This window comes from Tachysurus vachellii, chromosome 10 (genome assembly GCF_030014155.1).
Source record: "Tachysurus vachellii isolate PV-2020 chromosome 10, HZAU_Pvac_v1, whole genome shotgun sequence".
Lineage (NCBI taxonomy): Eukaryota > Metazoa > Chordata > Actinopteri > Siluriformes > Bagridae > Tachysurus > Tachysurus vachellii.
Window position 1 is genome coordinate 22,654,226 of NC_083469.1, and position 25,508 is coordinate 22,679,733.

General features: G+C 37.9%; 1 protein-coding gene across 2 annotated transcripts in view; it reads right to left on the reverse strand.

Moving 5' to 3' along the window:
- Positions 1-24,825, reverse strand: part of LOC132852848 (alpha-(1,6)-fucosyltransferase-like) — a 42,754-nt gene extending 17,929 nt beyond the window's left edge. Inside the window, exons 1-3 of one of the 2 annotated variants that reach the window (XM_060880328.1) lie at positions 24,550-24,825; positions 21,056-21,505; positions 5,388-5,506 (exon numbers count right to left, since the gene is read on the reverse strand). In XM_060880328.1, coding sequence (XP_060736311.1) covers positions 5,388-5,506; positions 21,056-21,258 — 322 coding nt within the window. In that variant the 5' untranslated portion in view covers positions 21,259-21,505; positions 24,550-24,825. The remainder of the gene's footprint in view (positions 1-5,387; positions 5,507-21,055; positions 21,506-24,549) is intronic. The other variant, XM_060880329.1, reaches the window with a different exon arrangement.
- Between the last annotated feature and the right edge of the window lie 683 nt (positions 24,826-25,508).

Here is a 25,508-nt window from a genome sequence, read left to right on the forward strand (position 1 = left end):
AAAAGCCTGGGAAAATAAGAGTAGTGTTTGATTGCTCAGCAAAGTATAGGCGTGTCATTAAACGATCACCTGCTCACAGGGCCAAAGCTAACCAACACCCTGATAGGTGTATTGTGTCGGTTTTGCAAGTGTCCCTTGGCCGTGATGTGTGACATAGAACATATGTTTCATCAATTCAGAGTCAGAGCTGAAGATCAAGACTACTTTCGCTTCCTGTGGTGGGACAAAGGAAATTTTCACTCAAGTCCATCAGTCTACCGAATGCGAGTTCATTTGTTTGGAGCTGCCTCTTCGCCAGACTGCGCAATCTTTGGTCTCAAGTACATCACGGCACAAGGGCAAGGCCAGTTCAGTGAAGCAACTATAAGATTCATAGAAAGAAACTTTTATGTGGATGATGGCCTTATTAGTGTTTTCTCAGCAGAAGAAGCTATTAGTCTAGTCCATGAAGCGAAACAACTCTGCAGTACTGGAAAATTGGGACTGCACAAGTTTGTTTCCAACAGTTCATAAGTTCTGGACACTCTTCCTCAAGTAGAATGTGTAGAGATGGTAAGAAACCAAGACCTGGGGAAGTCGTGGCCTAACGGTTAGAGAGTCTGACTCTTAACCATAAGGTTGTGGGTTCGAGTCTCGGGCCGACCACGACTGAGGTGCCCTTGAGCAAGGCACCGAACCCCCCAACTGCGCCGCAGCATAAATGGCTGCCCACTGCTCCGGGTGTGTGTTCACAGTGTGTGTGTATTCAGAGCAACAGATTGAAAGAGCCCTAGGAGTTAAATGGGTCACCTCAGACCAGCTTCAGTTTCGAGTAGTTGTGAATGAGCGTTCACTTTCCAGGCGTGGAGTCTTGTCAACTGTAGCCTCCGTCTATGACCCACTTGGGTTTGTGGCACCTTTCATTCTACTTGGCAAGCAAATATTACAGAAAATGTGTCGTGACAAGACAGACTGGGATGAACTACTCTCAAAAGAACTCAAGCCACGATGGGAGTTCTGGCTTCTAGATCTAAAGAACCTCGCTCATGTCAAAATTGATCGCTGCTATCTTCCATCAGATTTTCAAGAAGTTCAGAGATATGAACTCCACCATTTTTCAGATGCAAGTGTTACCGTATATGGTGTTTGTACCTATTTAAGATCAATCAGTAAATTAGGACAAATCCACTGCTCACTTGTCATTGCCAAGTCCAGAGTAGCACCCACCAAGGTAACCACTGTGCCAAGACTAGAGTTGTCCGCTGCAGTAGTAGCAGTACGTGTAAGTGACATGCTCAAGGGAGAACAGGGGGCCGTTTCAGAAAGGAGGTTCAACCAACTCTGAGTTTAAACTTGAACTCTGAGTTGACAAACCCTGAGATGGGAAACTCTGAGTTTTCGGTTTCAGAACAGCTGAAAAGAGTTAGTTTTATCAACTCTAAGTTGACTGACTCTGAGTTAAGCACGTGCACTACAACTAAAAAAGCCATTATCAATGGAGCACAGATATAACGAGTCACCATGGCAACAGCATCAGACAAAAGAAAAGTCTGCATATTTTTCGCCGGAAGAACCGGAAGTGCTTATGCAAGCATATGGAGAATACGAAACGTATTTTAAAAAAAAAGCAACACTGCTGTATAAAACTATAGTGGATTTAACATCAAATTTTAAAAAAGGTGTATTTTAAAAATGGATTATAATTAATAAATATATATATATATATATATATATATATATATATATATATATATATATATATATATATATATATATATACACACATATACATACATACACACACACACACACACACACACACACATTTTTTAAAATACACCTTTTAAAATGTGATGTTAAATCCACTATTGTGTATATATATATATATATATATATATATATATATATATATATATATATATATATATATATATATATACATACCTTTAAAAGTTTTTTTTTAATATTTTTAATGTAAACTTCTCCCTCTAGTTACACACTTTGTTCAATTCAAGGATAATTCATGCAATTGTATATTGTTTATTTCTCGTCTCTCCTTACTGTTCAAGTGGTTGAGGTTGATATGGGATTTAGAAAGTAACTAATAAGTAAGTAGACCAAATTAATAAGTAGACCAATACTTTCTAGAGATAGTAATTATTACATTAATCTAATTAGACTGGTTGAAGATGTAATTTGTAGTTAGTAATTAACTATTTTAGAGTAAATTCCCAACTGTTATAATATCAGAGGTGAAACTGGAAGAACAGAATTTTATTTTATCATTTTATAAACACAAAAATGGTCAGAAAGCGCTTAAGAGCGAGGCACACTTTCCTGATTGCTCTGCAATCAGTAGCCTTACTAATATGTCCTGCATGCCCGATGTTATACACAAAACTGCCATTTGCAAAGAAACGTAAGGCAACGCAAAGCATCTGCTCGGATGTAAGAGCATGGCTGATAGCTGATGTAAAGATGGATGAGATTATGGATCTTATTGACTGTAAAGAAAATGGTATCGCTCAAATAAAAATGCATAGGGATGTGACAAAAATCCACTCTGGGCTCAAACAAATTAATACAGACTCTTCATCAACAGGATCGTCCATAAAAGGACACGCCACTTCATTAATTTTACATTTTCTTTTTTTTAGTAGACCCCCTTACCCAGAGTGACTTATATTTTGTTTCAATCTATACAACTGAGCAATTGTGTCCACAAAAACTTAGTGGACCTGGGATTTGAACCCCTGACCTTCTGATCAGTAGTCCAACACCTTAACAACTGAGCTACCACATCAACAGTCGCTTTGCTGCGAACTGCGTAACTGAAACGTGGGCAATGAATGAGGTGTTTAAACGTCGCTTCCCCTTTAAAAAGGGGAGGAGACCGAAAGAAACTCTGGGTTTACCGAAGAAAACCTGCTTCCGACCAGGTTAGGTTCACAGAGTAAGTTACTATTTTAGTTACTAAACTTCCCAGTGTAGAGATTAAGGTGGGAGAACTTGACACAGAGGACCCAGAAATACGCAAAGTTCTTGTATACCACATTTTAACAACAGTAGATTCTTTGGTAGAACGCTTCCTGAAATTCTCCAGCTGGACAAGGTTAATTAAAGCTATTGCAAGATTTATCAGATTTATAAAGGAGTTTAAAGGCTCAATAAAGAGGACTAACGAAGCTACAAGTCTCGAAGAAAGGCAAGAAGCTGAGCTTACAATCATTGCCATTGTCCAAAGATCTGTCTTCTCTAAAGAAATCAAAGAACTTCAGTCCCAAAAGGAGTTAACTACTAAAGACAAGACAAACAGAAATGCGAAGGTCAATGACAGTGATTATACGAGATGATACAACACACAGAAATGATTGGAAACTGGTTACTGCTCAAAAGAACCCAAGTCAAGATGGATGCGTACGAAAGGTGCAGTTGCTAATCAGTGACTCAGCATTAGATGACCATGGGAAGAGACTAAGTAAACCAGTTCATCTAGTAAGACCAATGCACAAGAGTGTCACATTGCTAGAAACAGATTAGTACAGTTCATAAGTTTATTTTGGAAATCACAAGTGATTTGGTGGGAGTGTAGCTGCCGCTAGAGGCAACTCTCATTTTATATACATTCTATGTACATTATATATATTCAGTTCGTAATATGCACTTTACAGTTTAAGAAAATAAATGGTTAAAATGTTCAAATAATTATTAGAATAAAACAGCAATATATTTTTGTTGATGTTAATTTATTTATGTTATTAGTTAAAACCATAGAAAGGTGAATGGGAACATATAATTGTTTCACTGGGGAATTATTTCATTGTTGCTATCGCTTCCGGGGGGCACTAAAGGTAGAAGAGACGCACGAGGTACGCGGTATGGTAATGTCCATACTAGTTGCACTTGAAATAAGTGTATGTGTTTGTTGTTAATTGCTTTTTGTATATAACTATGTTAATGTATAATCAGCATATTTAAATGTATTTTCTTACTTGTTGAATGTGCATTTTATTTAAGTTATGTATGTCCTTCCATAGTTCTGATGGCATTTTCGGCATTATTGGCATTGTCGGGGCATAAAAGCTACAAGACATGTTGAAGACCCGAGGGGAGTGACACCTGTACTGATTTAAAATGCACTATGTATGTATAAGGAATTACATTATATCAACTATGAAGAACTGAAAAAAATTATGTCCTTTTCCACATTGTAACACCACCTGTGGTTCACCAAACTGACCAGAGCTATCAGAGAGACATTGCGTGTACACGCCCAGAGAATCCAAGCCACTTCTTGGACAGCAGAGACACCTGGGCGTTTTTGGCAGGGCATCCAGTCAATCACAAACTACAGGACAACTTCACCTGCCTGTGACAGTGATGCCTCCCTCCCAGATGCACTGAATGATTTCTGCAGAACAACACAGCGGAAAGAAAGACCATCCCTCCCCCCAACAACCAGGTACTCTGCCTAACCAGGGACAAAGTGAGGAGAACTCTATGTAGAGTTAACCCAAAGAGGTCTTCTAGACCAGACAACATTCCTGGTAATATGCTTAGGGAATGTGCAGATTAGCTAGAGGATGTCTTTACTGACATCTTCAACATTTCCCTAAGTAGCGCTGTTATTCCTACGTGCCTCAAGACACGCACCACCGTCCCTGTACTTGTTTTATGTAGCACGATGGTCCTGGAGAAACACGGTTTCATTTTACTGCGTAGCACCTCAGCAATATATGGTTGAAATGACATTAAAAGCTTCTTGACTGGGCATATTACTGCAGAATCACTTAAAAATGAACATCCTGCTATTCTGTCACAGCAGTATCCTGAAAACAAATTTGGATAAAGTTTAATAACTGTATTGAGCACAAAAATAAGATAATTAAGAATAAGTTAATTCATTTTAATGTGTTTTAATTTTTTTTTTGTTTTAATATTTTACGCATTAATATATTTGGACTCTTCACCCTGGACTGTACTGGACTGTATGTACAATTCAGTACACTGTGTACAGTATTTAATACACATTGTTTATTGTACATTAGTTGAATTTTACAGTACCACTGACTGCGTGATCTGACTGAGTTTCTTTAATGAAAGAAGTAGATGGCATCACCATCATCAAAATTCTTTATTTAAACATATTTAAAACAGCAGCATTATTTATGTTTAGTAAACTAAGCACTGAGCAAAAGGTAAGGAATGTCCTCTGCTTACATGCTCTAACAGCAAATTTTGATGGTAAAAAACATGAGTTCCATTATGTTTAACAAGTCACTACAAGTCAGATTACTAAAGTGGTTAGTAACCATACACAAAAGGGAAAGTGTATAGGCATGTTAATGGTAACAAGATTCAGAAAATAACACAAAGACGTAACAAAAGGTAATATGTCTGATTCTCACCATCAACAGGTAGATTGCGGTAAGAGTTGATCTGTTCTTTGGCTCGGAGTAACTGCTCCTCCAGTATGCGAAGCTTCCCTGCAGCTCCAGTGTCCGCATCAGATTGAGCCTCTGGCAACCTGAGTGAGAGAAATACGTTTATAACTCTTAATGAATAAACTTGATTAAATTGTTAGTATGGAAGTGGCAGTAGGACATCAAGGAACATATTTGTATTTCATTTGGAAACCAAGGTCCTAGAGTCTGGAGGAAGGGTGGAGAAGCTCATAGCCCAAGTTGCTTGAAGTCCAGTGTTAAGTTTCCACAGTCTGTGATGATTTAATTAAGGTGCAATGTCATCTGCTGGTGTTAGTCCATTGTGAAAACCAAAGTCACTGGACAATCTTAACAAAAAATGTTAGAGCACTTCATGCTTCCTTCTGCTGACCACCTTTTTAAAAGATGCTGATTTCAATTTCCAGCAGAATTTGGCACGTACAAAAAGCACCAAAAGTTGGTTAAATGACCATGGTGTAGGTGTGTTTGACTAGCAAACTCACCAGACCTGAACCCTGTAGAGAATCTATGGTGTATTGTCAAGAGGAAAATGAAAAACAAGAGACCAAAAAATGCAGACGAGCTGAAGACAAACAAACCACACAAAACAAACCTGGAAACTCATTGCAAGTTATCGCAAACACCTAATTGCAGAAATTAAAAAAAAACAAAGAAAGATAACTATAGTCAATTACAACTGTTTTTACAGATCAAACAGAGGAAAAAATATGGAATCTCACAAATCTGAGGAAAATTATATGGAATCACCAAATAAAAACACTACTAGTACTTTGTTGCACCACCTCTGGCTTTTATAACAGCTTGAATTCTCTGAGGCATGGATTTAACTAATGACAAACAGTATACTTCATCAATCTGTCTCCAGCTTTGTCTTATTGCAGTTGCCAGATCAGATTTGCATGTTGGAGCCTTGTCGTGGACCATTTTCTTTAATTTCCACCACAGATTTTCAATTGGATTGAGGTCCGGACTATTTGCAGGCCATGCCATTGACATTATACGTCTTTCCTGTAGGAATGTTTTCACAGATTTTGCCCTATGGCATGATGCATTATCATCCTGAAAAAAGATGCTACCATCATCAAACATCCTTTCAATTGATGGAATAAGAAGTGTCCAAAATCTCAACATAAACTTGTGCATTTATAGAAGATGTAATGACTGTCATCTCTCCCATACCTTTACCTGACATACAACCCCATATCATTAACGATTGTGGAAATTTGCATGTTTTCTTCAGGCAGTTGTCTTTATAAATTTCACTGGAACGGCACCAAACAAAAGTTCCAGTATCATCACCCTGCCCAATGCAAATTCGTGATTCATCACTGAATATAACTGTCATCCAGTCATCCACAATCCAAGATTGTCTTTCTTTAGCCCACTGAAACCTTGTTTTTTTCTGTTTAGATGATAATGATGGTTTTCATTTGGCTTTTCTGGATGTAAATCCCATTTCTTCTAGGTGATTTCTTACAGTCCGGTCACATACATTGACTCCACTTTCTGCCCATTCGTTCCTCATTTTTGTTGTGCATTTTCTGTTTTCAAGGCATATTGCTTTAAGGTTTTCTGTCTTTGCACTTTGATGTCTTTCTTGGTCTACCAGTACGCTTCCCTTTTACAACCTTTCCATTTGATTTGTACTTGGTCCAGATTTTAGACACAGCTGACTGGGAACAACCAACATCTTTTGCAACAGTCCGTGAAGATTTACCTTCTTCGAGATGTTTGATAATCATCTCCTTTGTTTCAACTGACATCTCTCGTGTTGGAGCCATGAGTTATGTCAATCATCTTGGTTCAACACATCACTAATGTGTGCAAGCACTCTTTTTTAACTGCAGACTAATTAGCAGTTGTAATCAGATACAGGTGTTTGTTTTAGAAATGCAAAGTGCATGGTGATTCCATATAATTTTCCTCAGATTTGTGTGATTCCATATTTTTTTCCTCTGTTTGATCTGTAAAAACAGTTGTAATTGACTATAGTTATCTTTCTTTGTTTTTTTTAAGTGTTTTATACAGCCAGAAGTTTGGATTGTTGAGTGAAAATTGTTTTGTGGCATACATGTGCTTGTTTTTTTTTCTACACAATTAAACATTTGAATGAACATGTTTGTGACACTTTATTGTAATATAGTTTCTTTGTTAGTGGGCAGATGTACAAAATCATCGGGGGAACAAAATTTGTTTTTCCCTCTCACTGTACATACAAATTTTAGTACAGCTAGTTGACAAGCTAGCATAAGCTGTAGTAGTAAAATAGATAGATGCATAGACAGATCTACGTATGTACTATGCTAAGAATATAACTGTCATTGTATAGTACTGGTACATAGCAACAAAATGCCATTTAGCATCTACCAGATGTGCAAATAGTAGAAAAAATGTGCAAATAAAGAGCAGATAAATTTGTCAGTATATGCACAACAATAAATAAGGTTATGGCACATAATAGGTGCGTAAGAATAGTATGTGCAAAATAGGAATATGTGGCAGTTGTATAGACAGTACAAGATGTCTAAAGATGTCAAATGGCCTCATCAATGATATCTAGGACCCACCATAATCTCTAACAGTGCCTTGTAAAAGTATTCATACCCACTGAACTTTTTCACATTTTGACACATTACAACCACAAACAAAAATGTATTTTATTAGGATTTTGTGTGATAGACCAACACAAAGTGGTTTCCGCCACACATAACGTTTTGAATTTTGGCCAAAAAGTTCTATTTTGGTCTCATCTGACCAGAGCACCTTCTTTCACATGCTTGCTGTGTCCCCCACATGGCTTGTGGCAAACTGCATACGGGATTTCTTATGGCTTTCTTTCAACAATGGCTTTCTACTTGCCACTTTTCCATAAAGAGCAGATTTGTGGAGTGCACGACTAATAGTTGTCCTGTGGACAGATTCTCCCACCTGAGCTGTGGATCTCTGCAGCTCCTCCAGAGTTACCATGGGCCTCTTGGCTGCTTCTCTGATTAATGCTCTCTTTGCACGGCCTGTCAGTTTAGGTGGACGGCCATGTGTTGGTAGGCTTGCAGTTGTGCCATACTCTTTCCATTTCCGGATGATGGATTGTACAGTGAGATGTTCAAGGCTTGGGATATTAATTTATAACCTAACCTAAACTTTATCTCTGACCTGTCTGGTGTGTTCTTTGTTCTTCATGATGCTGTTTGTTCACTAATGTTCTCTAACACACTTCTGAGGGCTTCACAGAACAGCTGTATTTATACTGAGATTAAATTACACACAGGTGCACTCTGTTCACTAATTAGGTGACTTCTGAAGGCAGTTGGTTTCACTGGATTTTAGTTAGGGGTATCAGAGTAAAGGGGGCTGAATATTTCTTTGAAAAAAAAAAATTGGACACAATTTATAATTTTCATTCCACTTCACAAATATGTGCCACTTTTTTCAGTCTAAATCCCAATAAAATACAATTTTCTTTGTGGTTGTAACATGGTCAAAATGTGGAAAAGTTCAGTGGGTATAAATATTTTTGCAAGGCACTGTAAATGCCTCTGTGAACAAATTTAAACAGATGATTACATGTAGTCAACAAGACACAATAAAAACTGAATTTAAGGCCATCCTTAAAAATATTCTTGTTTGCCGTAACCCGAACGACCCTGTCAATTTAGGACCGACTCAATTTTTTTTGTAAGGAGACTTGCCAGTTGTAAATTTGCGTTAAGACCGACCATTTTTTTTTACTCTTCAAACAACTAATACAAAAGCAATAAAATAATATTTATTATATTTTAGTAAGGGGGGGCACGGTGGCTTAGTGGTTAGCACGTTCGCCTCACACCTCCAGGGTCGGGGTTCGATTCCCGCCTCCACCTTGTGTGTGTGGAGTTTGCATGTTCTCCCCGTGCCTCGGGGGTTTCCTCCGGGTACTCCGGTTTCCTCCCCTGGTCCAAAGACATGCATGGTAGGTTGATTGGCATCTCTGGAAAATTGTCCCTAGTGTGTGATTGAGTGAGTGAATGAGTGTGTGTGCCCTGCGATGGGTTGGCACTCCGTCCAGGGTGTATCCTGCCTTGATACCCAATGACGCCTGTGATAGGCACAGGCTCCCCGTGACCCGAGGTAGATCGGATAAGCGGTAGAAGATGAATGAATGAATATTTTAGTAAGTATTGTAAATATATAAATTGCCTAGGCCTACATACAAAGGAAGGCTACGTTCTGGCTATACAAACCCGTGACGTCATCTATGTTTACACTATTGGTTAACGGATGTCACACTATGGCTTGTGCGTTCACTTCGTCTCATACTCTCATTCACTGTCAGAGTCAACGGTTCACGCTTGGTAATGATGGCTGTGGCTGCAGTAAACAAAATTTGTTTGTGGTCTATATAGCCTGCGTCAAAATGAGGTTTGCAATGATGCGCCCGAAGGCACAAGTTGAAGATCCAGTCAGTGACATCACGATATGCTAATTTGTTTAAATTTATACCTACAAAATCACCATCACCAAAATTGTACCTTTTTTTTTTTACATTGAAGTGAACCAGTTCAAAAGTTTACCCATATTTGATTCCTAATGCTGCGTTTTGTTATTCAGATGATCAAGATTTTATGTTGGGAAAGTTCATGAGTCCCTTGTTTATAGTTAGCAGTAAAACCTCTCACAGTTCATCAGAAAAATCCTTTAGGTCTTTTCCAGCATCTTCTGCATATTTAATCCCTTTCCAAGCATCAACCACACTCAATTTTATTTTATTTTTCATTCAGTTATCCAAACTGCATTTGGCTACAGCACAACAAATAAAATAATGCAGATACAGACAAAAAAATTCAGATGATGTTCACAGTAAACAGAATGAGTGAAAAATGTGATTTGTATGGCATGATTGTTTGAAGACTTCCGAAATTGCTGATCTGCTTGGAATTTCACACAATCTCTCGCTGTTAAAGCTGCTATTTTAGATTTTTTTTTTATCTTTAAATCAGTTTTTATAATAATTTTTTTCCTTATTACAAAGGGTGAAAGGGTACAAAGGGTATTAAGAGTATTGTACAAAATAATTTGCTTGATACACTTTGATATCGCAAATTTTATTTGTTTTCCTGAACACATGCTTGTAGTTGGATAGCACGTTAGCATACTGTAGCTAGCCCGCTAGCCGGGCTACCACTAGTGTTGTTTACATTTTCTCACACTGAGTAATTTTTCTGTTGTACTTTCTTCTCTAAACAATATGGTGGTTGTGTCAGGACCTCTTCCCATCTACAGCCACTAGTCTTTGAAATCTCCACCCTAAACCTCTTCGCCCCCTTTCTCATGACCAAATGAAAGGATGTGTTCATCTGAGATTCCATCATCCGTCATGTATGCAGCTAAAAGTAAGATGCACACAATGTTTTTCCTTGTGTTTTCAGTCATAGTGTTAGTCTCTTCTAATAAAGAACATCCTTTAAATGTATATATTATATTTTGTCATGTCATGTTTTTGTATTCAGACTAAAATAGCATAGAATGGGCTGTCTTTAAATAAACAAAGTAAAACAGAGTTTGGCTTAACATCCACTTATTCATTGCATTTATTGGACAAGAAGGCATTTATTGACTTTAAAAAAAATGACTAACATTATTTTGTGAATTGCTACAAATTATGCTTCAACAATTAGAAACTTGTTACTTATGAATAATTTGCCAATATACATTTAATTTAATTGACCAAATTAAGAGTATTAAAGGGAAATACCCATTAAACCTGGCCCTGATATTGTTTCTTCCATTTCTCATATGACCAAAAATTCCAGTTGATGAACCTACATGGTTAATCCTAATGGAAATTTTTAAACTAATTTCACAAGTCCATTGGTTAAATGGACTGCACAATATCTGAGAACAGACACAGACACTTTTGGTATTTCCACTAAGGCTGAAACAATTCCTTAAGTATCTCAAGTAATTCAAATACAAAAAAACAAACAAACAAAAAAAAACCTAAACCTTTTTTATTGATAGATAGAAGTATGTTAAATGTATTGACTGGGTGCCAATACATTTAGAATCATTGGATTGATAGGGTAGAGTGGATAGTTACATCTTTTGAGTCTCCGTTACATCTACAGTGATCAGTAAGCAGTAAGGAAGCAATGCCTGAGCTCTGCGCATACAGGCGTGTGTGCGATCTGAGAGGAATTCTAAAAGTTTATGGGAGACACTCAGGTCTATGGGAATTTTTGGGATTTTGATCGTCTGCTATGAGAAAACTGAAAGGCCCATCGATATGCCAATTTAAAACTTCATCCAGTGTAATGGCTGTGTAAGTAGCTTGAAAGGTTGCCGAATTTAAACCGGCAAAGTTTTAAATGGGTTTCTATGTGAAAAAGGCCATTTTGGGATTCCGCACTGGGAATAACAGAATTGCTTAGAAAAGTAATAAACTTCATACCAGGATCTAAGACATATTAAATAATAAGAATAATAATCATCTTATAATAATAATAATAATAATAATAATAATAATAATAATAATAAGCTTAAATAGGAAAACCGTATGTTGGCTCATTCAAGACAACAATCATTAGCTTTGTTTTGTCCTTTTACTATAACTACACATGGAGCGTAGTTATACACAAACCATTATTACTGACGTACAACCCGCTAAACATTTTAAATGTGATGTAAGCATAGAAGATGCTGTAGAATGAAAAATGGTGTTACATGGAGAAAACAAGGGCGAGGACAAGACGGACCAAAAAAACGACCAAAGTTTCCAAAGTTTGGGATCATTTCAGACTAAAACAGAAACAAAGCTCTGCACAGTGTACTGTGCGATTAAACTGGGGAACCACAGCAGTAAATGTTTGTTTTAACATCTCATCCGAAAACACTCAGTCCTAGCATCAAGTCCACGGCACAGAGGTAATGTTATCGTTTGCATTTAACCTAAATCAACATGATCACTAGATCAATATGGTAGCTAGTTATGATGTCCCTAAGCTAGTAGTTTTCCGAAAGCCTAATCGCCAATGTTGATAGTCTCACCTTCTCTCGGTCATACATACACTCCCCTTACAGTGATGCATAAAAATATTACAGAAAGTAGAATATCAGGTAAATATAGTAAATGAATGTACATTAGTCACATGGGCTAGTCTCAGGTACTTGCTGAAGTTTATAAGACACATCAAAATACTGTTTAAACCAAAGTTATACAGATTTCCTTAGAAATATTGTCTCACCTTCCTCTTCCAGCTGTATCTCTCTGTTCTCCATGCTGCTCTATTTTTTCCCCAAATACAGGTAACCTGAAGCCTCTTTTATACCCTAAGAAATGATTGTAGTGTCTTGCCAATTGAGTTTGAGCAGGTAGCACGTAAGTGAGACCAGTTGGTAATTGGTTGTGACCTTATGAAGACATTGTTCCACTTATTGTGTACACAATGGAGAAAAACAAAATATCCATAATTATCTTTATTTCACCTCATTTTCAGAAAATCACAGACTTGCATGGACAGCTTCGTGTATGGGCTGCATCCCATTCACCTGGCAAGCAACTGTTTACAGACAGTATTTTGAACATGATTGTCACAGACATGTGGCTACTATCCATGGTGGAAGAGGATTTCCACTTTCAATCCCAGGTACACACTTCCTTCATGAAAATTATGGAAAAAATATTAAGAATTTAAAAGCAAGTTGAAGAAAACCTTTAAGGAGACTGACAGCATTGCACTCACAACCGAAATTTGGACGAGTATTGCTACAGAGATGTATGTAGTAAATCTATGGTTCTGGCTCATGGTTCCACTGAACGACTCTCTGACTCTGTTCAGACACACTGCTGGGTATATCTTGGTTGTGTAGTAAAAATGCATACAGCATGATATAAATAGCACTTGGGGTCTTTTGAACTTAGTAATCACTATCCATGCAGAAAGTGCATGCAGAATTTTAAGTGCTTAATTTCTATTCAATCCAAATGGGTATTTTTAACAAGATATGGCTTAAATCAAGTAATACATTTACAATATTTGGCATGTGTCCTTAACCACAGTGACATATAAAAGTGCTTTGAAGTCACCATCAATGAATATGTCAATACTAGGTCACAGACTATGTATACCATCAGTCTAAAATTCTGTTGGGTGGTAATACAGCAAGAGGATTTTAATAAAAAAAAAGTAAACAACCAGTGACCCAATGATAATCGTAAAAATCGATAATGATAATTGTAAAAAGCGCTATACAAATAAACTTGAATTGAATTGAATTAATCATAGACATGAAGGGCAGGTGAAATTGTCTGGAGCATTGTAAAAGGGACTTGATCCAGAGGGCAGATGAAAGACTGGCAGGCCAAGATGACTTCTGTTAACACCTCTTCTGATGGTAGGGTTTGAAAAATGTGCCTTATATAAAAGCTGAAGAGCAATCTTGATAGTGTAATGTAGGGGTAGTCAAAATATAGGACATCTCTCATTTTTTCTTATATTATATATTATAAACTTCTAGTTTTACTGCAGAATACTTTGCCTCCTTCTATGGCAAGGGTAAGGACGTAAATGAGTCAGGGTCAGGAAGAGATAAAAGTGTACAGGAAGCCACAGAGAAAAACTGAAGCTTAGGAAGAAATTCACCTTTCAGCAGGACTATGATCCAAAGCACAAGGCCTAAGCAACACTGGAGAGTCTTAGGAACAAAAGGATAAATGTCCTACAGTGGCCCAGTCATGTCTCAATCCTACTGAAAATTGCAGTACACGAGTGTAACCTAAGCAATCTGAACAACCTGGAGAAAATCTGCCCAAGAAGAATGGGCTAAAATCACTTTGCACAAAGCTAGTACATATGTATCCCAAAATACTTAGTGCAGTTATTGCAGCAAATGGTGTGGGTGAAAGTTGTATATTTTTCCTAAAAATATTTCGTAAAAAAATACAATGTCACGTTCCAATAATTGAGTTTGAGGGTTAAATTTCAGTCTCAAATAAAATATCCATCAGAATGAATTTTCAGAGTACAGTGATGCCTCGAGATACGAGTTTAATTCGTTCCGTGACTTTGCTCGTATCTCAAATTGCTCGTATCTCAAAACAATTTTCCCCGTTTAAATTAATTGAAATCCCATTAATCCATTCCAGCTCGCAAAATTCCACACAAAACACGTTTTGAATATGAAAAATGTACAGTACCTGTATTTATAAATGACAAATATTGTATAAAAACATACAGTAATAAAAGAGAATGTTAAAAAAATAAACTGGTTTTACTTTACGGAAGATGCGCACGGAGGTTGAGGGAGGAGTAAACAGGCGGAATTTTGTCTCGTACGTACACTTTCACTTTCGTTCACTTATTCGCTACTGTACACTCTTAATGCTACTTTACACTTAAATGGAACTTAACTAAACTTCACTAAAATTAACGAACTTAAATCAAGCATCGCGTTAGTTCTGACAGGCCACGTCATCAAGCATGCATCAGCTGTTAATCAGCTGTCCACGACGCGCACCAATCCGGTTACGACATCCATATTACCCGGCAATTTAAATTCCCATTCATAGAGCCGCTCTAGCGCTTCGCTGCTGCTGCGATCTAAACTCCCTCCTCCAACCCCGACTCCACCATGCCGGAACCCGTGTTCGTTGTACCAGTTTACGTAATAAAACCCCACATATTTTTCTCTCTCTCTCCCTCTCTCTCTAATTATTTATTTATTTATCCACGCATGCGCACGGACGGGCGCGTGGATTCTTGCCCAGAACAGAACCATACCGCCAACACTAACTGTATGCATATCATCTAATAAATTCTCTTTTGACAAAGTGGTCCTGACAGAACTGAAATTCTCTTAACTGAACTTAATTGCTACAATTTCTGTTTTCTTTACATTAATTTTCTTCATCGCTTTTCTCTTCACTTGTTTTTGCCTTTTTTGTCACTCTTTCCTCACTAACATCTGCCGGTCGTTTTAATAAAACCTGTCCGGTCGGCATATCAGATGCGGTGTAGTCGCACAAGTTAAATTTTTTTAACGGATCCAACGCTCAAAACGGATCCGAAAATTACGGATCCTCAGATGGTCGGCACCTCACACAGCCCCTTTGCGACTCTCCATAGGAAATAAATGACTTCCTGTTTATCGGCCGTCGTTTGTCGTGTGCAGTGGAAAGGTGGCTTTAACCGAGTGAGACGCGGAAAGCTGAGGCGGGGAAACAGAGCACACGTGGTTGTTGGGGATCTTTGTTTCGGCGGCAGCTCGGATGCTCGTATCTCAAAAATTTGCTCTTATATCAAGACAAAAATTTGGTCGAATCACATCTCATATCTCAAGAAATTTGTACGTCAAAGCACTCGTATCTCGAGGCATCACTGTACCATTTATAATCATATAATAATATACTGTGTATACACACACACACACACACACACACACACACACACACACACACACACACACACACACATATATATATATATCCCCTTCAGGAAGAAGCACCACCTCATTTCTCTGTACATAGTGCACATAGTGATGATAGATCCTTTGGCACCTCCAGCATTAATCAGCAGGCACTTTCCCAGGGCCGACTGGGTGGACATCCTTGCACCTCCGCTTACTAGTGAGGCCCACCTCGCCTACCATGCCCTGTTGACCAGAGGCCCAAGGCTATGACAACGTGAAAAAGGAAAGTAGTAAGGACTTTATAAGATTCTTCACTGATAAAATTGAAAGTATCAGGAACAAAATAGTTGATGTTCAGCATCTCTTGATCCAGTCTCACCTAAAGCTCTACACTCACAACTACAGTGCTTTACACAGATAAGACATGAAGAACTAGATAAACTGATTACTACAGCTAAATCAACAACATGTGTGTTAGATCCTATTAAATTACTGAAATTCCAACTAAATTACTGAAAGAAGTGTTTTGTGAAGCTTGTGAGCCTCCTCTTAATATTATTAACTCCTCGTTATCTTTAGGTCACTTTCCTGAATCCTTCAAGTTGGCAGTTATTAGACCCCTCATTAAGAAACCTCATTTAGATCCTAATGAACTATCAAATTACCCATTTCAAACCTTCGTTTATGTCTAAAATACTAGAGCACATGTGCTCCTTTTTGCAGCAGAGCAATATCTTTGAGGAATTTCAGTCACAGATTCAACTTCCATTTAGAGGGATGTACTACTAAATGTATGTATGCATGTATGTATGTATGTAACTACTAGCTCAACAGTGAAAGACCAAATTGACAGCAACTTGTCTTAGGAAATCATATCACTCATATTACAAAAACAGCCTTCTTCCATCTTAGAAATATTGCCAAGCTAAGAAACATCCTATTTTTATCTGATGCTGAGAAGCTAGTTCATTACTAGGTGGATTACTAGGTGGTACTAGTGCATTACTAGGTGGATGTAGCTGCCAAAGTTCTTACCAGGACACGAAAATATGATCATATACAATCCATCAAGCTCTCTGAGATCACAAAACTCAGGACTTCTGGTAGTTCCCAGAATATCTAAGTCTACTAAAGGTGGTAGAGCGTTTTCATTTTTAGCTCCCAAACTTTGGAATAGTCTTCCTGATAGTGTTGGGGGCTCAGACACTCTTTCCCAGTTTAAATGTAGATTAAAAACTTATCTCTTTAGTCAGGTGTACACATAATACTTCCCATAATATTGTGCTCTAGTACAGGCACATCATCATCTAGTGCAATATTATGAACAGCAGCTACGCCAATTCGTCTCCACTGGTTCTCTCTTTCTACCCTTCCAGAGGCATCCAGAAATTGTACCAGCTCCGACTGTCTTCCGTGCCATGAAGATTTTGGACCCTCGCTGAGATGAGGCAAAACACATGAGGGTGTTACAAGATATCTACAAAGATTTACCACCTCCATTTGGACTGTGCTTGTATGTGAAGTATTCGGACATACTAAGAGGAGATGCCAACTATATGTGGTCTTTAAGGACGACAAACATCTCATCAATACTACATTTGTCGGACTGTATATTGAATTAGCGTGTATTTATCATCACACCCTCCAGTGTCCAAATGAGGATGGGTTGCTTTTTGGGTTTAACTCCTCTCAAGGTTTCTTCCTTTACCATCCAAGGGAGTGTTTCCTTGCCACAGTTACCTCTTGCTCTTTGGGGATAAATCTTTGAATTTTGTATTATATTAATCTTTATATTAACCTTTTGCTTTATGTTTATGTTCTGTAAAGCTGCTTTGAGGCAATGTGAATTGTTAAAAAATATATTTGTATTTGAATTTATGAAGAATGAAAGGCCGTGGGCCTGAAATGGACAACCAGTCCCTAGGAAATGCTCCAAAACCTGGAGTGTGTAACAGCAATGCTGGAGATCAGCCGTGAGCCCCGCCGGGTTGCCTGAACTGGCCCATGACAGCCGTCTGTCTTCCGCCAAGCTGAAATGTTCATGTATAATAAATCTAAAATATATTAAAGTTTCAATGCTTTATTTCAATTATGGGAAAAATTAAGGTTTCCTTGATATTCTAATTTACTGAGGTGCACCTGTATAAAGTATTGGTCAAAATAATAGCAGTACAATGTGACTAACTAGAATAATCCAGGTTTTTAGTAAATTTTTTATTGCTACATGGCAAACAAGTTAACAGTAGGTGCAGTAGATTCTCAGAAAACAAAGAAGACCAAGCATTCATGATATGCACACACGTAAGTCTGTGCAATTGGGCAATTAGTTGAAATGGGTGTGTTCAAAAAATAGCAGTGTGGCATTCAATCACTGAGGTCATCAATTTTGTGAAAAAAACAGGTGTGAATCAGGTGGCCCCTATTTAAGGATGAAGCCAGCACTTGTTGAACATGCATTTGAAAGCCTGAGGAAAATGGGTAATTCAAGAAATTGTTCAGAAGAACAGCGTACTTTGATTAAAAAGTTGATTGGAGAGGGGAAAACCTATAAAGAGGTGCAAAAAAGTATAGGCTGTTCAGCTAAAATGATCTCCAATGCCTTAAAATGGAGAGCAAAACCAGAGAGACATGGAAGAAAACGGAAGACAACCATCAAAATGGATCGAAGAATAACCAGAATGGCAAAGGCTCAGCCAATGATCAGCTACAGGATGATCAAAGACAGTCTGGAGTTACCTGTTAGTACTGTGACAGTTAGAAGACGTCTATGTGAAGCTAATCTATTTTCAAGAATCCCCCGCAAAGTCCCTCTGTTAAAAAAAGGCATGTGCAGAAGAGGTTACAATTTGCCAAAGAACACATCAACTGGCCTAAAGAGAAATGGAGGAACATTTTGTGGACTGATGAGAGTAAAATTGTTCTTTTTGGGTCCAAGGGCCACAGACAGTTTGTGAGACGACCCCCAAACTCTGAATTCAAGCCACAGTACACCGTGAAGACAGTGAAGCGTGGTGGTGCAAGCATCATGATATGGGCATGTTTCTCCTACTATGGTGTTGGGCCTATTTATCGCATACCAGGGATCATGGATCAGTTTGCATGTCAAAATACTTGAAGAGGTCATGTTGCCTTATGCTGAAGAGGACATGCCCTTGAAATGATTGTTTAAAGAAGACAATGACCCCAAACACACTAGTAATCGAGCAAAGTCTTGGTTCCAAAACAACAAAATTAATGTTATGGAGTGGCCAGCCCAATCCCCGGACCTTAATCCAGTCGAAAACTTGTGGGGTGATATTAAAAATGCTGTTTCTGAAGCAAAACCAAGAAATGTAAATTAATTGTGGAATGTTGTTAAAGAATCATGGAGTGGAATAACAGCTGAGAGGTGCCACAAGTTGGTTGACTCCATGCCAGACAGATGTGAAGCAATTTTATAAAACTGTGGTCATACAACTAAATATTAGTTTAGTGATTCACAGGATTACTAAATCCTAGAAACAAAAACGTTTGTACAAAATAGTTTTGAGTTTGTACAGTCAACGGCAGACACTGCTATTTTTAACACACCCCTTTCAACTAATTGCCCAATTGCACAGCCTTAAGAGCGTGCATATCATGAATGGTGGGTCTTGTTTTTTTTCTGAGAATCTACTGCACCTACTGTTAACTTGTTTGCCACGTAGCAATAAAAAATATACTAAAAACCTGGATTATTCTTGTTAGTCACATTGTACTGCTATTATTTTGAACAATACTGTATATGTGATGTGTCCATATTCACACGCATACCATATTCAGTTACTACCTCTATTTTTTATATAGTTTGATACATTTATTTCTTCTTTAAATTGTATATCTTTGTCTTATTTTTATACTTAACTTTATTTAAGTTTTTATTATCTACCCTAGTGTAATTGGCTATTTTCCTACTGTGTATGATTGTGTATATGAAAAATTTAATTTGAATGTTAAATTTGGATAATTATGACAAGCCAAGGTGTTATTAAATACCTGCATTTAGGTAAACAATTTTCTGATTATTCTTAGTAACTTTAGCTTTAAATAATTATGCTACACTTATGAAAATACATTTCATTTACACAGTCAGTGGCAATTACAGTTTACTTCACTAAACATCAAATACCAAAATTGTTATATCATTAATAGATGTGTTATAGTCTAAAATCTTCTACTTTCGGCTTTTCCCATTAGGGGTCGCCACAGCGAATCATCTGTTTCCATCTAACTTTATCCTCGGCATCCTCTACTCTTGCATTAATTACCTTCATGTCCTCGTTTAACACATCCATATATCTCCTGTTTTTCCTTCCTCTTGACATCTTACCTGGCAGCTCCATCTGCAACATCCTTCACACGGACAACTCGCATTTTAAAATTTTACACGTTTTACAACGGACACCCTTCCTGACGCAACCCTCTCTATTTATCCAGGCTTAAGAACACTAGATTGTAATAGTCTAAAATGCTCACTGTAAAAATCTAAAAAAATATGATTTCACAATGATGATTTCACAATATCACAATATTATTATCACCACCACAATATCAATACTTGAGGAAAAAAAACATCTGGTGGTAAAACTTAGATTTCTTAATATAAGTCTATATTTTGTTTTACAGTCTCTTTGGATATACCTGAATACATAACAAAACCAAGAAAACAAATATCAAATCCCCTATTTGTTATTTTGTGAGAATTGTGTGTAAATGTGTGGAAATCAAACTGAAACAAAAGGATCCACCCTGGACTGTTTTAGAGAAGCACGTCTATAATATGACATCACAAAAACCTCTGTGAATGAAGCATGTCTCAACAACTGACAGACAGACATCTTTTGTACTCTAATGAAATGACCTGATGGAAAAGCCAGTGCATTTGTTATAAGAAGCCTGACACAGACCATTTTTATCTGTGCAGTTTGAGCCACACATTGTGTCATAGGGAACGGCATGCATAATTAATTAAAAAATATTCCTAGTATTGAATAATCCTTGAAATATAATATGGCAAAGAGCTTTTTCATGACAAACAGGACTTGCTGCATATTAGAGGCCATTACAAAAAGTCCTGGTAAAAGCACAGAAAAAAGGCACAAGAAGTAAAAAATTTTAAAAAAAAACCCATAGATTGAACTTATCTAAAGCTGCTTTGAGACAATGTGAATTGTTAAAAGTGCTATACAATTTAAATTAACTTGACTGACCTGAGAGTCTCAGCCATGCGTCGCAGCTCCTCATTCTGATGCTTGAGTCTCTCAAGCTTAGCTAGGATTTTGGAGAGCTCACGGCTGGGATGCTCAGTCTGTTCACTGTCACGCACCAGATGCCCACCAATGTAGAACAGCAAGGTGCCCCATGCCAACAGCACAAGCATAATCCATCGCCATGAGCCTGTCCACGTCCGCATGTCTCTCTCTCTCTCTCCGTCTCCTCACAGTGTAGCACTCTTCTGCATCCTTACTACCCACTGCTACACCACCAATATATACAGTATGTAGTCAACAGTAGAAATGGAAGACTGTGATGGTCATAGAAATTCAAAAGGCCTTGAGGTTGATGTTCTGAATTTTCCCAAATTGGAGAGATGAGAAACTTAACTTTTCCACATATCTAGCATTTGTAGGCTCTACAGATCAGGAACCACACATCCAATCCTGTTCAAACAAAACAACATGTTAGAGGCAAGTTTAGAAGATATGCACTAATAAAGATATATACTCATGAAAAATTATGGGAGAAAAACAGAATCATAAATCCCACCTCACATTTTGCCCTTTCGAAAAAGGCCATTTTGATGCTATTAACAACTCCCAGACACAAAATGATTACAAAATGCAGTGATCATTTTACCTTTTTAAGGTAATGTGTCCGGGGACTCAGAAGCAAAAGCAATGAGTCCAGTGATATAACTAATGAGTCTGAGCTCTGAAAACAGCATTATTACTAGGGATGAGCAAGTACAGCATTATCTGTATACCATATGAATTATCTGTATCTGTATCTGTACTCGGAGTGGGTGGGGCCTAACCCGGAAGTAGGCGGGGCTTTAACCTGTAATAATTAATTTGTAATATTTATAACACTAGCTTACTACCTTTATGTTTTTATGAAATACAGCAAAAACGTGTCAGACACTCAGTGTCTGGTTACTGGTTAGAGACAGCTGAAGGTTTAAAAAAGAAAAAAAAAATCTCCGACAGGCAGAGACGCAATGCGAGTCACATTCTACCAAGCAAGCACCACTATCACAGAACGCTGACACAATCAGCTACCCAATGATGATTTTCATTCAATCCGAGCACAGATATTGACTCGTATTACTCGTATAATACTCGTACTCGGCAGAAGTGCTTTATCCGTACCGGATACTCGTTTCAGCCGAGTATCCGGCTCATCTCTAATTATTACATTATGATTAACACAAATTACAGCACAACATTTTGCATATATATTCAAATAAAAGTTCATGTGTTAAATCCCAAGTATAATTTAAAACTTGTCTTTTGTATCCATGTTTTAGCATCTAAATTCTCATCATCTGCGTCATTTTGGCCACGTTCACACTGCAGGTAAAAGTGGCCCAAATCCGATTTTTTTGGGGTCAAGTGACCAGTAAATACAGTAAGCATTAGGCATGATGCAACATCATTTCATCCATCTCTCTTCGAACCCTGATGCACCCATCACTATGGAAGATGACCTTTTTCTACTGCTCTATTGTCCAAGATGTATGCTCCGAAGTAAACTGAAGTCTTTTATTCCAGTTAGCTTCACTTATAAGTGGTTTCTGGGACAGTCCTTAAACCAATCTCTTTAATTGTTTTATTTGTTTGACACAGGCCAATAATTTGACCATCCTCATACAGAGTAACTTTTTTCAAATAAGTATCTTTTCCACATCTACTCGGATATATTTTCACATAGTTGTTTAAGAAATGGGGGGCATGGTGGCTTAGTGGTTAGCACGTTCGCCTCACACCTCCAGGGTTGGGGGTTCGATTATTGTGTGTGTGGAGTTTGCATGTTCTCCCCGTGCCTCGGGGGTTTCCTCCGGGTACACCGGTTTCCTCCCCCCGGTCCAAAGACATGCATGGTAGGTTGATTGGCATCTCTGGAAAATTGTCCGTAGTGTGTGAGTGAATGAGAGTGTGTGTGCCCTGCGATGGGTTGGCACTCCATCCAGGGTGTATCCTGCCTTGATGCCCGATGACGCCTGAGATGGGCACAGGCTCCCCGTGACCCGAGGTAGTTCGGATAAGCGGTAGAAAATGAATGAATGAATGAATGAATGAATGAATGAATGTTTGTTTGTTTAAGAATTGCAAAAGTAATTACTGCATCAGTTAGCATTAAATAACTTGCTAACTAAAACATTAATTTACATATTATACACACACACACACACACAGACCGTGCAGATCAAAATTAGACAACAATCTACAATTTACATCTAAACACTTTATTCGTTCCAAAATATTGATAATTGTAATTGTTTAAAATTGGCATGAATATCAGCCGTGGGTATACCACTGTTCTAATAACATGTTTTACAAAATAAACAAGGCACTTCAACAAAAAACTTTATAGTATGAAAACACTGTGAAGAAAACAGAACAATAACCATTGTGTTTCTTCACAATGTTTTCATACTATAAAGGTTATTTGAAAGTTTGCAAAAGAAGATTGCAACTAAACTTTTTGAGGGTTACAGGTGTCAAAATTTTGTAAGACGTGCAGAGGCCCTTGCTTTGAATGACTTCACTCGTAGCACCACAGTCACATGTTGTAAACTGCTAACTTGCCATCATTACTACAATCAAGCAGCCAACGTCTAAGTGCATAACAAAAATTGTGCAGCTTTCTAGCCAAGTGGACTTACATCCTGTGGCCGCAGAATAACTTTCTTTGCACAGCTGATGAAGGACATTTGCACAAACTAGCATTTCTCTGGGAACTTTTTGTACTCTGTAAACGGCTTGGCCAATTCAGTATTAGAAATCTAGGTTAAATAAACCAACTTAAAACACATTTTTTACAAGAACAGACAATATTCAAGAGACCTTTTCACTTGATTCAAACAAACGAATGCCTTTTGATGATATAGACACATCCTCCCAAGAGGGATGCAAAAGTCAGCACAACACCTACTTCAGAGACATGATCTTTAATGAGCTAATGAGCATGACATGAGCTAATCATGACAACATTCCAAAATATACAAGCTGTGAGAGATACAAGCTGATCATTTGTTGTTTAGATGATGATGTTATTTTACATATTACTAACTGCAACAAATTTAGTGCTTTATCTTCCATTAATTGGGCCACTAATTCTAGCCTAATTATATTCATATTCGTTTGAGACCAATTATTAGTAATAACATTCATGTCCATGGGCTCTAAGGGCAGTTATAAATAAGGCACCTAATACAGGTGGATCTGCTGTTCCCTTTGCACGCTGCTCGGTCATTCATAGAGTTAAGCAACGTTAGTGAGGGTTTACGCTTTGTGTTGTTTTTATTAAGAAACATATAGAAAGCATTTCCGGAGATGCCGCAAGCAAGCTGAAAGGTTTCTCACTTTACATCACGGTAGATGTCGAAATAACAAGCAACAGGCCGGTGAAACACTGTCTGACCAAAACAGTATCTAGTCCTCTAGTGCTTTGTGGGGCTTTTTTACAATAAAACAAGGCTTACCTTGATTACCGTGCTTATAGTAGTAATGTGCCTGGTGATTGGGCGGAAACAGGAACTGAGGCCACAGCTGCGAACACGGAGACAGGAAGAACGCGCTACAACATGACCAACAATCGCTTCTGTGGCCGTTGACGAGACTCCAGCTGTCACGGTTCCAACACTACACATTCGCGGGATACAAAAAAAAAAAGAAAAACATTATGCTTCATTCAAAATAAATACGGTAGGTTAAGGTTGCTCGACTGGATACAATTGTCTTCACCTAATACGTACCCCTGCCCTATTCTATGGTGCGCATGCGCATACATTTGCATACGCACTACGTATCACGCCTGATTTGCACCGCACATGTGTGTCCCGCGCTCGCGCTCGGGTTGGGCCGCACAGAAGGGCATCTGTTTCGTCACGGGATTCGACAACTATCCATGCGTCACAGCTTTACGTGCATTACGCGTCATGCTTCGCGTCATGTATATTATTAATATTTATAACCGCTGCCGACTCATATGCATATGTCAAGGACCCTTGTACCTTAACACGTGCAAAAGTTTTACCTGTACAAGAAAAATAAATCCTTAAAATAAAGCTTGTTTCATCATAAGTATACTTGTTTGAATTCAATTCAATTTATATGCAAAGCCCTTTTAACAATTTCCCATTGTCTCAAAGCAGCTTTACAGAATTATGGAAACAGAAGAGAGAGAAAAAGAAATAAATATATAATAATAATGATAAGAAGTATAAAACATAAGCATAAAACATAAGCATAAAAATAAATAGTTTTTGAGAATGCTTTGTCTTCCTAGTTGCCATTTCTTTACATTTCTATCACATATTTATGAAGAAACTTGCGTCTAAAGTTTAGTTTAAATGTTTAGGTTGATGATAGCTTGTTTAATACTAATAGTTTTGGCGCCCTTGCTGACCGCTCGGCTCCAAAAGTATTGGCACCCTGTCTG